This window comes from Colletotrichum paranaense, assembly GCF_030867605.1.
Source record: "Colletotrichum paranaense strain IMI 384185 chromosome Unknown Scaffold_13.1, whole genome shotgun sequence".
Classification (NCBI taxonomy): domain Eukaryota; kingdom Fungi; phylum Ascomycota; class Sordariomycetes; order Glomerellales; family Glomerellaceae; genus Colletotrichum; species Colletotrichum paranaense.
This window is the reverse complement of record NW_026848971.1, coordinates 1,006,313-1,018,167: the sequence shown is the minus strand read 5'-3', so window position 1 is coordinate 1,018,167 and position 11,855 is coordinate 1,006,313. Positions and strand designations below refer to the sequence as shown.

The following is an 11,855-nucleotide window of genomic DNA, read 5'->3' as shown; positions in this document are numbered from 1 at the left end:
ATTGTGCTTGTGAGATTGAGCCCAAAGGTTCAAAAGAAGCAGAAGAAGGTTGGTTCTTCTCTCCCCAGGGTCACACACACACAAAGGGCCTGATGGGTTGAGCCGGTTTGGGATGTGATCAATTGCGTCGAGCAAAGGGTCTCGTCTCGGCAGGCGACATAGGTCAGTGGCGTTCGCGAAGAAAAAAAAAAAAGCGCGGGCGGACGCTTGCGAACGCTATCGTGGGTTGTCGCCGTCGTCTTCGCTCGTCAGGTCGGAGGGGAGGGAGGGTGTTAAGTTGGAGAAAGGGAAAGGTCGTTCGGCGGGATGAAGGGGGTGGGTTCGTGAGTGGGAGAAGAAAGGGAGTTGGAATTCCGTCGGGAACAAGTACCTTAAGGAACCAACTTTTTTTTTCTCGGGGTGGTGGGAAGGGGGGGAAAAGCTGACAGATGTCACCCGTGGATGGCTACGGATGAGGAGAGGTGGGAGAGTTACGGACGGGATACCTACCTAAGGAGGTTGGCATTTTTTCATGGCGATAGGGGAGCCGGGGGACGGAAGGGGACACCGTAGGCGCCTTCCAAGTTCCAAGTTCCATCTTCCATTTTACACCTCAATGTGACGGCAGGCACCATGCTCACGGCACCTGCCACCACGACCACGCAATCCAGTAGCGAGATAGGGACGCCGTCTCCTGTCATGCACCTTACCGGGTTCCTCATAGCCTCAATCAGAGTCGCGGTCCCCTAATCACAACAATGCCATCTTTCTTCACAGTTCACTCCATAGCTGCTCACCTTACGCAGTATGCTGGGCTGCCCGTGGTCTAGGACTTGAAAGTTGACGGGGATGCCAGAGACCAGACCGGACTGGACTGAATCTGGATGAGAACTGCAACGACTGCAACTCGACACAGCCAACCAGAGCACGGAAAGGGAGGGTAGAGTGGGGTAGAGGGGGGCTCAAGGTGGATGCGAGCAGCTCAGGGAACCTCGCGTCATTGGATAGATCGTCCCGCCAAGAACCGCGGAAAGGAGAAAGTGGACCCCCTCCTTTTCGTCTGGATACCTATCTATCGGTACTCTGGGGTACGTACCAGCGTTGTTCCATCGTGCAATCTGGACTCTTTCCGTTTTCATCCACTAATCACTCGTCTGTTTCCTTCCATGATCAGCATCAATCTGCCCGTCCTGTCCACGTTAACAAAGTACAAAAATACGAATACCTTATGAACTTGCAATTCCGGTATCCCAAGGGCTTAGGTAATAATCCTGCATCCTGTCAGCAGCGTTTGGCCCAGAGGCTCAGACCTTTCCTTGACATGTTGCATTGGCTTGCATTGGACGCCATTTCCTGTAATCTGGCAATCTGGCAGCTGCTGCCCCGGAGCTTGTCAGCTCCTGTCGCCTGCGCCACACTTCCCACCTCCCGTCTGCCCAATCGCCAAGCAGACAAATCGCACATACCAACTTCCAACTTCCATCCTGTCACGAAAGGACAAGCGTGTGGTCCCCAAGGACAAGTCCCCAACCCGATCCTGTTCCGATGGTGGCATTTCGCACCCAATGGCAGCCAGTCTGTACTTCTAGCGCCTCTTGTCGTTATCGACTGCCCACGAGTGGCACCAGCCGCACTACCTTATTCATGAGGTTGTATTTAAAAACCTACGCAGTAAGCGCAAGCCGGAAATAATACAGATACAGCTTGGCTAGCCCCGTTGATCATTGATGAGATTGATGAAGGCCATCTATCGGTGTGGATCACCAGATAACCATGACTTCAACTCTAATCGTCCTGTGGGTTACTCGCCTGTTGTGCATGACTGGTGCACGGCATCCATCTCACTTCACGGCTTTGCCGATTGCTTATTTTGATGCCACTGAATATTGACATGAGGTGAAGAACTACCTACCGGTGGTACGCCCTGTCTCATTTTTGCCATATAATTACCTTATATCATCCTCCTACATTCTTCACGCCCTTATCGAGTTATCAAATGCTGAAATGGCTGAGACAACACAAATCTCCCATACCTACTCTGACTGACGTATGAAATAGTAAACTCTAAGCCTATATGGACTGTTAAGCCTTATTTATATCTCGATCAACAGATTTGACAACGATTCCTTTCTCTGATTCAGAACACCCTTCCCCAAATTAGCATATGGAACTTCATAATGTCTCAACATCTCACCTCTCGCATGAGAAAGATGAACCGATGAATACCCCTTTCCTTACCAGTCTGATACTGGAGACTGCCTAGAGAAAGTTGATAGTACACTGCTGGGAAATGCCATCCCAAGGACCCGTACTTCATAAATGACTACCTGACACCAATCTCGTTCTCCATCTGAGGTTCGTTCCTGGTCATTGAGGGCCCTCACTTCGCCTTGCTGAACATCTTCTTCTCCGTAGACCTCATCTTCACCATAATCCTCTTATACAACGGATCCTGCAAGGTCGCAGGCACCAGGTCCAAAAACGCCATCTGTACCGCGTGGCCCCAGTACGGAATCAGCACCGCCCTCCCGCACCCGACACGGTCCAAGATGGCATTCGCAATAACTTCAACCGAAGGCCAAAAAACCCGCGGCGTCATCAGCTCCGGCTTCGTCGCCACCGCCCCAATCCGCACGCCCATGACCTCGACATCGAATCCGTCCATCGACAGCTCCCTTGCCATGGACGTCGACATGGCGCCGAGATACGCCTTGCTCCCGCTATAAAAAGACAGCAGCGGTAACCCGTTATCCGATAGTGACCCGACATTGATAATCAGCGCGGGTTCCGACGACGCAGTGAACCGCGGAATCAGTATAGCGTTGAGCAGCGTTGGAAACAGAGCATTCATGTGCACGTTGGCCGCAATCTCCTCCATCGACGACTCATCTAGCCTCCTCATGATCGGCTCCGCCGGTCCGCCGCCGACATTGTTGACAAGCACGCGCAGGTTCAAATTCTCCAGCGGCGCAAGCATAACATCCCACGGCTGCTGCCCGGCTCCGAGAACCCCGGCATCGCCAACCATGATGCGAAACTCCCTGTCCGGATTCGCGAGCGCGAGGTTGTGCCGCACCTCTTCCAGCTTGACGTCGTTGCGGCCGTGGAGGACGACGTTGAAGCCCCGCCGGGCCAGCTCGTTGGCAAGACCTTTGCCTATGCCGTCGCTTGCGCCGGTGACAAGGGCCCAGGCTGGTTTGCCGTGGACGGGGATGAGGTAGCGGTCGAGTTTGGATTTGCGGAGGAAGGGGAAGAAGGGCCATGCGAGGTTGTATGCCGCGCTGACGAGGGCGATGAGCCCGACTATTTGAAGGAAGCTGAGAGAGTCCATAGTAAGGTGATTAAAAGGTGGTACTGATCAGTTACCAGCTAGCTAGCAGAAAGCACGAATATGAATGAAAAGAGCTCAAGCTGCCTCTATTACTCACCTTGTCCCGTTCCACGCTCAGCTACTTGTACGCTAGAAAGAAACGAAACACGCATGTGAATGGTCGGACCAGACGTCATCCAGTCCAAGAGGTTGTCGAATTGACTCTGGCCAACAGGGATGGTTCAACAACACCAAACGCCAGTCCTTTATGCTCCCCGCGTGGAATTTGGGCATCCGAGGGTGGCCAGCCACCAAAACCCGTTAATACGGATATGCTCTACCATGCCATCTCGGAGCCAACTCGTTCCCCGATGAGCAGCTAGACGAGCAGGATCTACCCGCAGCGTAGGCAAGATACCCTCAGCATGTCAGCAATGCAAGAGTTGGGCCGAACTCTGCTTCCCTTTCTTGGCCCTGTGCCTCTAGTAAGCCTATTTTCACAAATCAGAGCCTAGGCCGTTCGTTTCCGCTCAACATCGGACGGAGAATAGAGAGTGCGGAAATAAGGCCCAGCTGTTTGAGCTTGGGGGGTAGTAGTAGTATTGATACAATGTCTGTACATACAAATCGCCGGGAAGTAATGGTACATTTTCTCATCCTGTTTTTTGGGCTCTTCCTCCACACCAACCACCGCTCTCCCGTGTCTACCAAAGGGTGTTGTCGCGGGTAACCTTCTTAGTCTCCTTGCGCGACTCCTTGTCGGCGTGCTCGATGCGCTTTCTCGCAAGCGGCACCTTGAAGTACAAAGACGGCGACTCGCCCTCCTTGAGCAAGTGGCTCAAGTACCCGCGGTGGGCGGGGTCGCGGTAGTACTCAATATCCTCACGGCTCGTGGGGTCGGGCAATCTGTAGAGGAACGTCTTCTTGCGGGCCTCGGAGAGGATGCTCTCGACGTACTCCTTGCCGACGGGCAGGGGCTTATCCGTGTTCTGGGACTCGCCTCGGAGGAGGCGCTTGATGGACTGCTTGGTGTAGAATCTGGTGAGGATCTTCCCGCCGTTGCCCTCGACGGCGTCAATGGCGGAGGCGGAGGCGCGCGAGACCATGATGTCGATGGGCTGGCGGAGGTCGGTCTTGCCGCGGCCGAGGAGCTTGATGCCGTCCTTGACGCTGCCGATGAGGCCCGACTCGATGATTTCCTTGACGGTGATTTGCTTCGTAGGATCCAGGCGGCCGGCGTCGATCCATTGTTGAAGCTTGTCGAGGTTCAATTTGGACATGACGGGAGCGCGCCTGCGTTTGAAAGTCAGTGACTGAAGATCGATTGTGTAGACAAGGCTCTGGACAAGCCATTGGCGAATGGTGTTCATAAATGCACCTACTTGTTGTCGAAACCCTTCGTTCCCCTTTGCACGATCAACGGTGTCTGACCACCTTGGAACCACGGCTTGACGTGACCATGCTGTCCCTGACCCTTGTGACCTCTTCCAGACGTCTTGCCCTTGCCGGCAGAGGGACCGCGACCGAGTCTGATGCGCTTGTTGTAAGCTCCCTTGTTGTCGCTCAGGCTGGCGAGGATGGAGGCATTGCGGGTGCCGATAGACAGGCCAGCGAAGAGGGAGACGAGGCTCGTTGGGTTCGTGGAGGGGCGAAGGGCACGGCTACAGCATGTCGCAGCATGCAGCGGCGATACTATCCGTGGCGGCATTGTGAGGGTGGATGTGGTGGCGGTCGTGGGCGTTGGGTGACGATGAACAGCGACACGGCCGAGATTCCAGGTCCGGTCCTCCAAAATTTCCAATGGAGCCTCACTCTCCCGGGAAGCTGCTGCAGGTGGCCCGGTCGCGGTTCGGCAGGTTCACGCGAAGAAGAGCCGACCAAGCCACACTCGATACGAGTGGCTGAAGCTCATCAAGGTGTGGCTGGTGGATATCAGGTACGAAGCACCTTACATGCTTACCTAAGGCCCACTTGAAAGACATGACTTGCGTTAGGCACCTGAAGCTTCCCTGGCAGCAGCCCAGTGCCCCTCTACGGAGAAGGTACCTTAAGGTACGGAGCACGTCGACCTGCGACAGGGACTGTTTGCTCCGCAACAGCGTGGACTCCTGGTTCAGTCCACTACTCCGTAGTTGTCCCAGCCCCGTTCCTGGTTCAGGCACTGAGTGAGGCACAGACGGACAATTGGAATTTGGGCTCACCTCACTCAGCACTGTCAGTGTCGCCAGAAACAGCGTATCCTCGTCCAAGTTCCAGAGGAAGGAAGTACCTGACCAGGTCCCTTCCCTCGCAGCCCACTCCCGTCTCGACTTGTCTCAAGCTTCCAATCCTTGGCCCCAGCTCTGCCTCCAAGTTGGGTTGTGACTTTGGGAGTAAAAAAAGAAGATTCAAGCTTTTTGTCTTGGTTAATCTTTTTTCTTTTCCAACTTCCAATCGTGAGATCGCTCTCTGTTTCTGTACAGTTTGTTGTGTACGTGTACGTACGCATCATCGTCAACCATCTCGGTGCTGCGTGTACATACATACTTAGGTACCTCACCTAGGTTCCATACCTTGTCATTGTCGCGGCCTGTCGCATCATCCACCCACTGGACCCCCTGGTCTTCCTTTCATCATCGTCTTCTTCTTAGGCTCCTTGCGCTGTTGATGTTTGCAAGGTACGGATACTCGACTCGACTGGACGCAGCTCAGCTCTCCCACACCTCTGCTGGAACCGACCTCGAGCTCTCTCGGCTCTCTGTTACTGCGATACCTTGACGTTGGCGCCAGTACCTACGCGGCAAGCTTACTCCGTCCGGACCTTTGGTCACCACGACTCGCCCGTCGACCTCTCTGCTCTCGTACCTTATCTCGTCACACTGCAACCGCCCGTATTCTACAAAGCCCCCCGTTACGCATCAATTACGAGGCCTCTCTGCTCTGCGTCCTGCGTTGGATAGCGCACTCCTCCGACCAGTAGCTCTTCCAATCCATCCAAGGGACGTCAACCGGCCTCTAGAGTACAGATACCACCAGCCAAACGCCAGTACTACCTCGATAACCTTGGAATTCGTTACCGCCCTTCTCTCGCACCCCTCCTAATCGCAATTGGCCGTCCAGTACATACATAATCGCCTACAATGTCCCTCTTCGGATCATCACCACCGGCGGATTCGCCCTCAAACACCTCTGCTGCGCCCTCGCGATCGCTGTTCGACGAAGGCTCCATGTCAAAGTCCGGCTCCAATTCGCTCTTCACCGACGACGATCTCGCCGGAGCCGAGAGCTCACCCTGGGACATGCCCACTCCGAGGAAGAAGCAGTCGCGCGCCGATGTCGTCCGCAACCTCTTGTCCGCCTCCGACGTCCCCGAGCCCTACATTGAGACCTTTGACACAGTCGTGCGCGAAGATGGCAGCGGAGGGCGCGTCAACGCAGGTGGCATAGCCAAGCTATTCGCTGCTGCGCGCCTGGGAGCCGACCAGCAGGCGCAGATCATGTCCATGGTTGTGCCAGCTGCAGGTGGCGACATTGCTGTCGGACGCGGCGAGTTCAACGTCCTGCTGGCTCTTATTGCCCTGTCACAGGAGGGCGACCACATCAGCCTCGACACCGTCGACGAGCGACGCAGAAGTGAGTCCATTTTCTTCCACCTCTTTTCCCTCCGTCAACATCGCCATCATCACCACCATTTCCCAGCACCAGCAAACACCCACTTTTGTCTTGCCCACCTTGTTATGTCATGACCTCGGCACCCTGTTCGCCGAGCTGAGCTACCCGACCCTCGCAACTATCCCTCCTTCGTACCTTGCTACCACTTATCAGTGCGCGCAATCTGTGTGGGGTTCTCTGCTAATTGCCAATACACTAATCCAGATCTCCCACTCCCCAAGCTCGCCGGCTTGACTGCTGCTCCCGTGATGCCTCCCGTCTCCGAGCTGGCTGCCAAACCTCCTCAAGCCCCTGCAACCCCCGTCCAAGATACCCCATCGCCGCCCTCACCGCCGCCGCCGCAGCCCACCACTCTGCGCCGACCTCCGATGGACTTCCCAGAGCCAGAGGACCCATGGAACTCTCCCGATGTACACAAGGGCCACGCGCACGCAATCGCTGAGTCCCCCAGTAGAACCAACGGCGCCAGCCCCCAGCGGCCTGCAGCAAATGGCAATGGCAACGGCAATGGCCACTATAGCACGTCTCCCAGCACCGCCATCGCCGGTCGAACCATCTCTTCCTACACATCTGCGGCCATCGGCTCAGAGAGGAGTTCTGGGAGGCAGGATGTAAACACCGGCACATCGCCGGGTGGTGGATGGGGCGGCTACTTTGATGGCAACACCACGGGAGGCGGCTTCAGCGAACCACCCCCGAACAACCAGGTCACAAGTCCTTTTGGCGGTGCAAGCGGTGGACGCGACGCGAATCTTAACCCTGCGACCGTGCCCTCTCTGCGGCCTGCCGTGAGCGGTCGTTCGGGAAGTTCTGTCGAGGAGAACGTCGTCATCACGTTGATGCCGGAGAAGGAAGGACTCTTCATGTTCCAACATCACAACTACGAGGTTGCGAGCGTCCGACGGGGTAGCAAGGTCATCAGGCGGTACAGCGACTTCGTCTGGCTTCTGGACTGCCTACACAAGCGGTATCCGTTCAGAGCTCTCCCTCTGCTGCCGCCTAAGCGTGTTGCTGGTAGGTCTCATACTGCTTCTTGTTCACAATGTTTACATGGCCCCTACTGACATCCACACGTTAGTCAACGGTAACCACTTCTCTAATGACGGCGCATTTATCGAGAAGCGCCGCAGAGGCCTTGGGAGATTCCTCAATGCACTTGTCCGGCATCCCATTCTGAGCCAGGAACAGCTCATCATCATGTTCCTTACTGTCCCGACTGTAGGCCACTTCTAGTCTTCTCAGTCCACTGCATTTCGCTAATTGTTAGTATCAGGAACTGGCTGTATGGCGCAAGCAGGCCACCATCTCCGTTCAAGATGAATTCTCCGGACGTGCCTTGCCGCCTAACCTGGAAGACTCGCTGCCGCCCACCCTCGAGGCCATGTTTGATAAGACGCGCTCCGGTATCAGACGGTCAGCCGAGCTGTACATTAACATCTGCAACGTCATGGATCGTTTGGTGAAGCGCAGCGAGGGAGTTGCGGCGGACCATGCTCGTATTGCCATGTCTCTGACCTCACTCACCGAAACGAGTGCCGACACATACGCCAGCGACACCAACGATGTGCCTCTGCTTAATGATGGTCTGACGTCCATGAGCAGACACTTGAGAACGTGCCAGACGCTTTTGGAAGATGAGAGCAAGGCCTGGGAAGAGGGCGTGTTGGAGGATCTCAAGCGCCAACGAGATGCTCTCGTGAGCATCCGTGACTTGTTCGATCGCAGGGAACGTCTGGACAAGGACAATATTCCCTACCTTGAGCGAAGGATCCAGACAAATGAGACCAAGTTGGCCAGTCTCCGCAGCAAACCCGATGGCATGGTCAAGCCTGGTGAGATTGAGAAGGTGGTTGAGTCTATTCTCAAGGTAAGTTGGACGTATTCCGCTCGCTTGCTGCAGTACTGATGATAGTTACAGGACAAGGAGTCCATTGTCAACCAACACAACCGATCCATCTTTGTCAAGGAGTGCATCCGTGACGAGCTCATCTACTTCCAGACCACCCAGTTCCACGTCTCGCGTTGGAACCAAGACTGGGCTCAGGAGCGCGTCAAGTACTCCGAAATGCTGGCCGACAACTGGCGCCGTCTTCTCGATGAGCTTGACGGCATGCCCCTCGGCGACTAATTACCTTTCCTCCGTACTTCACCCTTTCTATGAACGCATCGGCTTTGCATATGAGCGTCTCTTCACTACTGGCGTTCCGGTCTTTCCTCTTCATCCGCCGGGATTATTTCGACTCTTGCGTTGGACTGTGTCAGCGACAGTCTACCTCAAGTCTTGTACGAATCTGTGTCCAATGGTTCTTGTTTTTTTTTCTGAGCGCGATATCTCTCAAGTCAGAATGTACATCTTAGAGCAGGGACCCGTTGCCGAATACCCTTTGGTTACGCAAGTTGCTTTTAATACATTGTTCTTAATCTTGATCTCATCATCTGCTCTTGCATTCTTTGACCTTTACCCGGTAGCTCTCAAGGCCTCGACTTGATGAACATGCCGTCATCATCGTCGTCGTCGTCGTCATCCAGGTCGAATTATTCGTCAATCTACGTTGCCATTAGATTAAGTAAGTGTCTCATAGCTCAGGTTAGACTTCAATCCACATTCCTGATATCACCTCAATTACAGTTCTCATGGCGAATGAGACCTCGACTTCATGAACCACCATACTTTATCCGTTTCTATAGATTCGATGAAGTTGACAAAGCACATCATTTAGAGTCTCTCTTTGTCAAAGGATCCGTTCGGAAACCATGCTGAGCAAGCATCCAAGTTCTTTAGGCCAGGTGCTCATGCATTTCTCCATATACCTAGATCAGTGCTCGAATGTTAGACGAGATATCTGATCTCGTAATCCAAACAATAGGTTCTCCATCTATAAGATCACATGCCGTCTGCTAGATGGCTTTCACTCATCGTTCGAAGCACTTCAATCATTAAAACGGCTTACTAAAAACAAAATAAGCCAGTATCCGATAGCTTCACCTTAAGTGCCCATAAATGCCACATGGCGACGGACCTGGCTCTTTTATCGCAGAAGATGTCTGGTCCCGAGCCAAACCATAGGCTTCTTGGCGATCTGTAGTTAGCATCAACGAAGAAGACGAGGCACCTTCTACAGGGCTTTTCATCCATCGAGGCTTCTCCCTAATCAGTGCTCCAGCAAGCTTTCTGTCTTCACTAAGCTATCAGATCTATCGATGAGACATCATCATAAACGAGTCAGACAATTGGATATGGCGAAAGCCTTATAACGACGTCTCATCTAGCTAATCCTCGGAGCTTCTAGTTCCTCCTCTTCTTTGCTTCATCCCTCAAAGGAACGCTAATGTGCTCAGATTGTGTCTCTGGGTCAGACATAGCACATGCCCTCCACGATCCCCCATCATCGCTTCGTAACAAGAGCTTGTGTCCACGTCCTCAGGCATAGCACAGGTAGCTCGACAGCCACGGGACGAGACCAGGCTATCGTGAAAATCTCACAAGCTCCGTCATAACATAAGCGCTAGAATCCCGTTAACAAGCGGATCCCTCCACGATAGGAATTCACGTCTAGAAAATCCTTTCAGTTGACGAGACCTTTTGGACTTTCTCTTCTTTCTTTCCACCCAGACATCACCCCATTCTTCCAGCCTTGTCTGGACACATCTCGACAGCCAACTATCTCCTCATTCGCGATACCTATAACCAATATGGATGTAAGTCTCCCCTCCCCCATATCCCCCTATTTCTCGCGAGTGTTACTTACTAATAATCGATTGCCAGCAGGAAAAGGGCAAGAAGGATAAGCCCATCATCGTCTCGAGCGACGAGGGTGTGACTCCCCCCCTCACCCCCCTCACCGCCGCGGCCGCCGGCCACCTTCGGGTTGCCCGCCTTCTCGCCGAAGGCCCTGAGGGCTGGACGGCCGGTCATGGTCCTCCCACCCCCGCCGAGTTCGGCCTGGCCCCTGCCCTTCCCCCGGCCCCGGCCCCGGTCTCTGCCCGCCCGCCAGCCTCCGCCCGCCCTCCTACCTCCCGTGCGGCCAACGCCCGCGCCAGCCCGGCGGCCTCGGCGGCCTCGACAACCTCCAGCTCGGCCAGAAGCTCGATCGGGTCGGGGAGCTCGGCCTCTGTCGGCTCCTTCTTCGACGACGAGGACCCCCAAGGAAGGATTCGGGCGCAGACAGGCAGCAAGAAGGACCACCGCCGCTGCAAGTTCAAGTACTACCAGCGCAGGCAAAGCCGGTCCAAGTACCGCAACGTATACCGTTGCAAGGGCTATCCCGGAAACTCCGATTGCAAGAACATGCTCTACTGCTCTCGCGAAAGAAAATGCCTCCACAAGTCCAACTTCAAGGACAAGGACGGACGTATCAACCTCAAGAACTGCGCAAGCTGCCGCGCCGAAACACGTACCGCCAAGATCGAGGACAAGGGCGAGCGAGAAGCCAAGAGACGCCAGCTGGCCTCCGAATTCAAGGCCGTTCCATTCAAACGCGGTTCCGGTGCTGGTCGTAACGCCAAAGGCAAGAAGCGTCGCCTCGGCAAGAAGAACTACTCTGCCCGCAAGGGCAAGGCCACTGCCAAGTCCGGCCGCAGGGCTACTGCAGGCGAGACTGAGTCCGATGTCGAGTCGGAGGAGGAATCCCTGGGCCACGTGGACCTACCTGACGAGCGTCCTGGCTTGAGAAAGCGTCGCCGCAAGGATGAGTCTGACGATGACGACGACAACTACGGCGCCAACGGAAAGGGTGGCTTTTCGGGAGTTGGTGGAGGCAACGGTGCGATCCCTGTGATTGCCCATTGAGGAAGTCTCTATTCTTGTGCCGGAACGCTACAGAGGTCATACATCCAACTTCATTTACGACTTGGTCCCCTACCTGTACCGGCAGCTTGCACATTACGACCTATCGACATAACCACTGGATCGATT

The 11,855-nt window shown here is 54.7% G+C and overlaps 5 protein-coding genes across 5 annotated transcripts; 3 read left to right on the top strand and 2 right to left on the bottom strand.

Annotated features, from left to right (window-relative positions):
* Window positions 1-1,300: 1,300 nt before the first annotated feature.
* CPAR01_13809 (uncharacterized protein) lies at window positions 1,301-1,627 on the top strand (the record flags this gene model as incomplete). Its single annotated transcript, XM_060498061.1, has 2 exons — window positions 1,301-1,448; window positions 1,497-1,627. The coding sequence occupies 2 exons, from the start codon at window positions 1,301-1,303 to the stop codon at window positions 1,625-1,627; spliced, it is 279 nt and encodes a 92-aa protein (XP_060343529.1).
* Window positions 1,628-2,359: 732 nt separating this feature from the next.
* On the bottom strand, window positions 2,360-3,310 carry CPAR01_13808 (short chain dehydrogenase; the record flags this gene model as incomplete). The annotated part of the gene is made up of 1 exon (XM_060498060.1): window positions 2,360-3,310. One exon carries the CDS (start codon window positions 3,308-3,310, stop codon window positions 2,360-2,362), a length of 951 nt encoding a protein of 316 aa, XP_060343528.1.
* Window positions 3,311-3,993: 683 nt separating this feature from the next.
* CPAR01_13807 (ribosomal protein L15) lies at window positions 3,994-4,997 on the bottom strand (the record flags this gene model as incomplete). The annotated part of the gene is made up of 2 exons (XM_060498059.1): window positions 3,994-4,582; window positions 4,672-4,997. 2 exons carry the CDS (start codon window positions 4,995-4,997, stop codon window positions 3,994-3,996), a joined length of 915 nt encoding a protein of 304 aa, XP_060343527.1.
* A 1,411-nt stretch (window positions 4,998-6,408) lies between these two features.
* CPAR01_13806 (sorting nexin mvp-1) lies at window positions 6,409-9,068 on the top strand (the record flags this gene model as incomplete). Its single annotated transcript, XM_060498058.1, has 5 exons — window positions 6,409-6,901; window positions 7,145-7,954; window positions 8,019-8,158; window positions 8,214-8,807; window positions 8,859-9,068. The coding sequence occupies 5 exons, from the start codon at window positions 6,409-6,411 to the stop codon at window positions 9,066-9,068; spliced, it is 2,247 nt and encodes a 748-aa protein (XP_060343526.1).
* A 1,565-nt stretch (window positions 9,069-10,633) lies between these two features.
* Window positions 10,634-11,729, top strand: CPAR01_13805 (uncharacterized protein; the record flags this gene model as incomplete). The annotated part of the gene is made up of 2 exons (XM_060498057.1): window positions 10,634-10,639; window positions 10,707-11,729. 2 exons carry the CDS (start codon window positions 10,634-10,636, stop codon window positions 11,727-11,729), a joined length of 1,029 nt encoding a protein of 342 aa, XP_060343525.1.
* Between the last annotated feature and the right edge of the window lie 126 nt (window positions 11,730-11,855).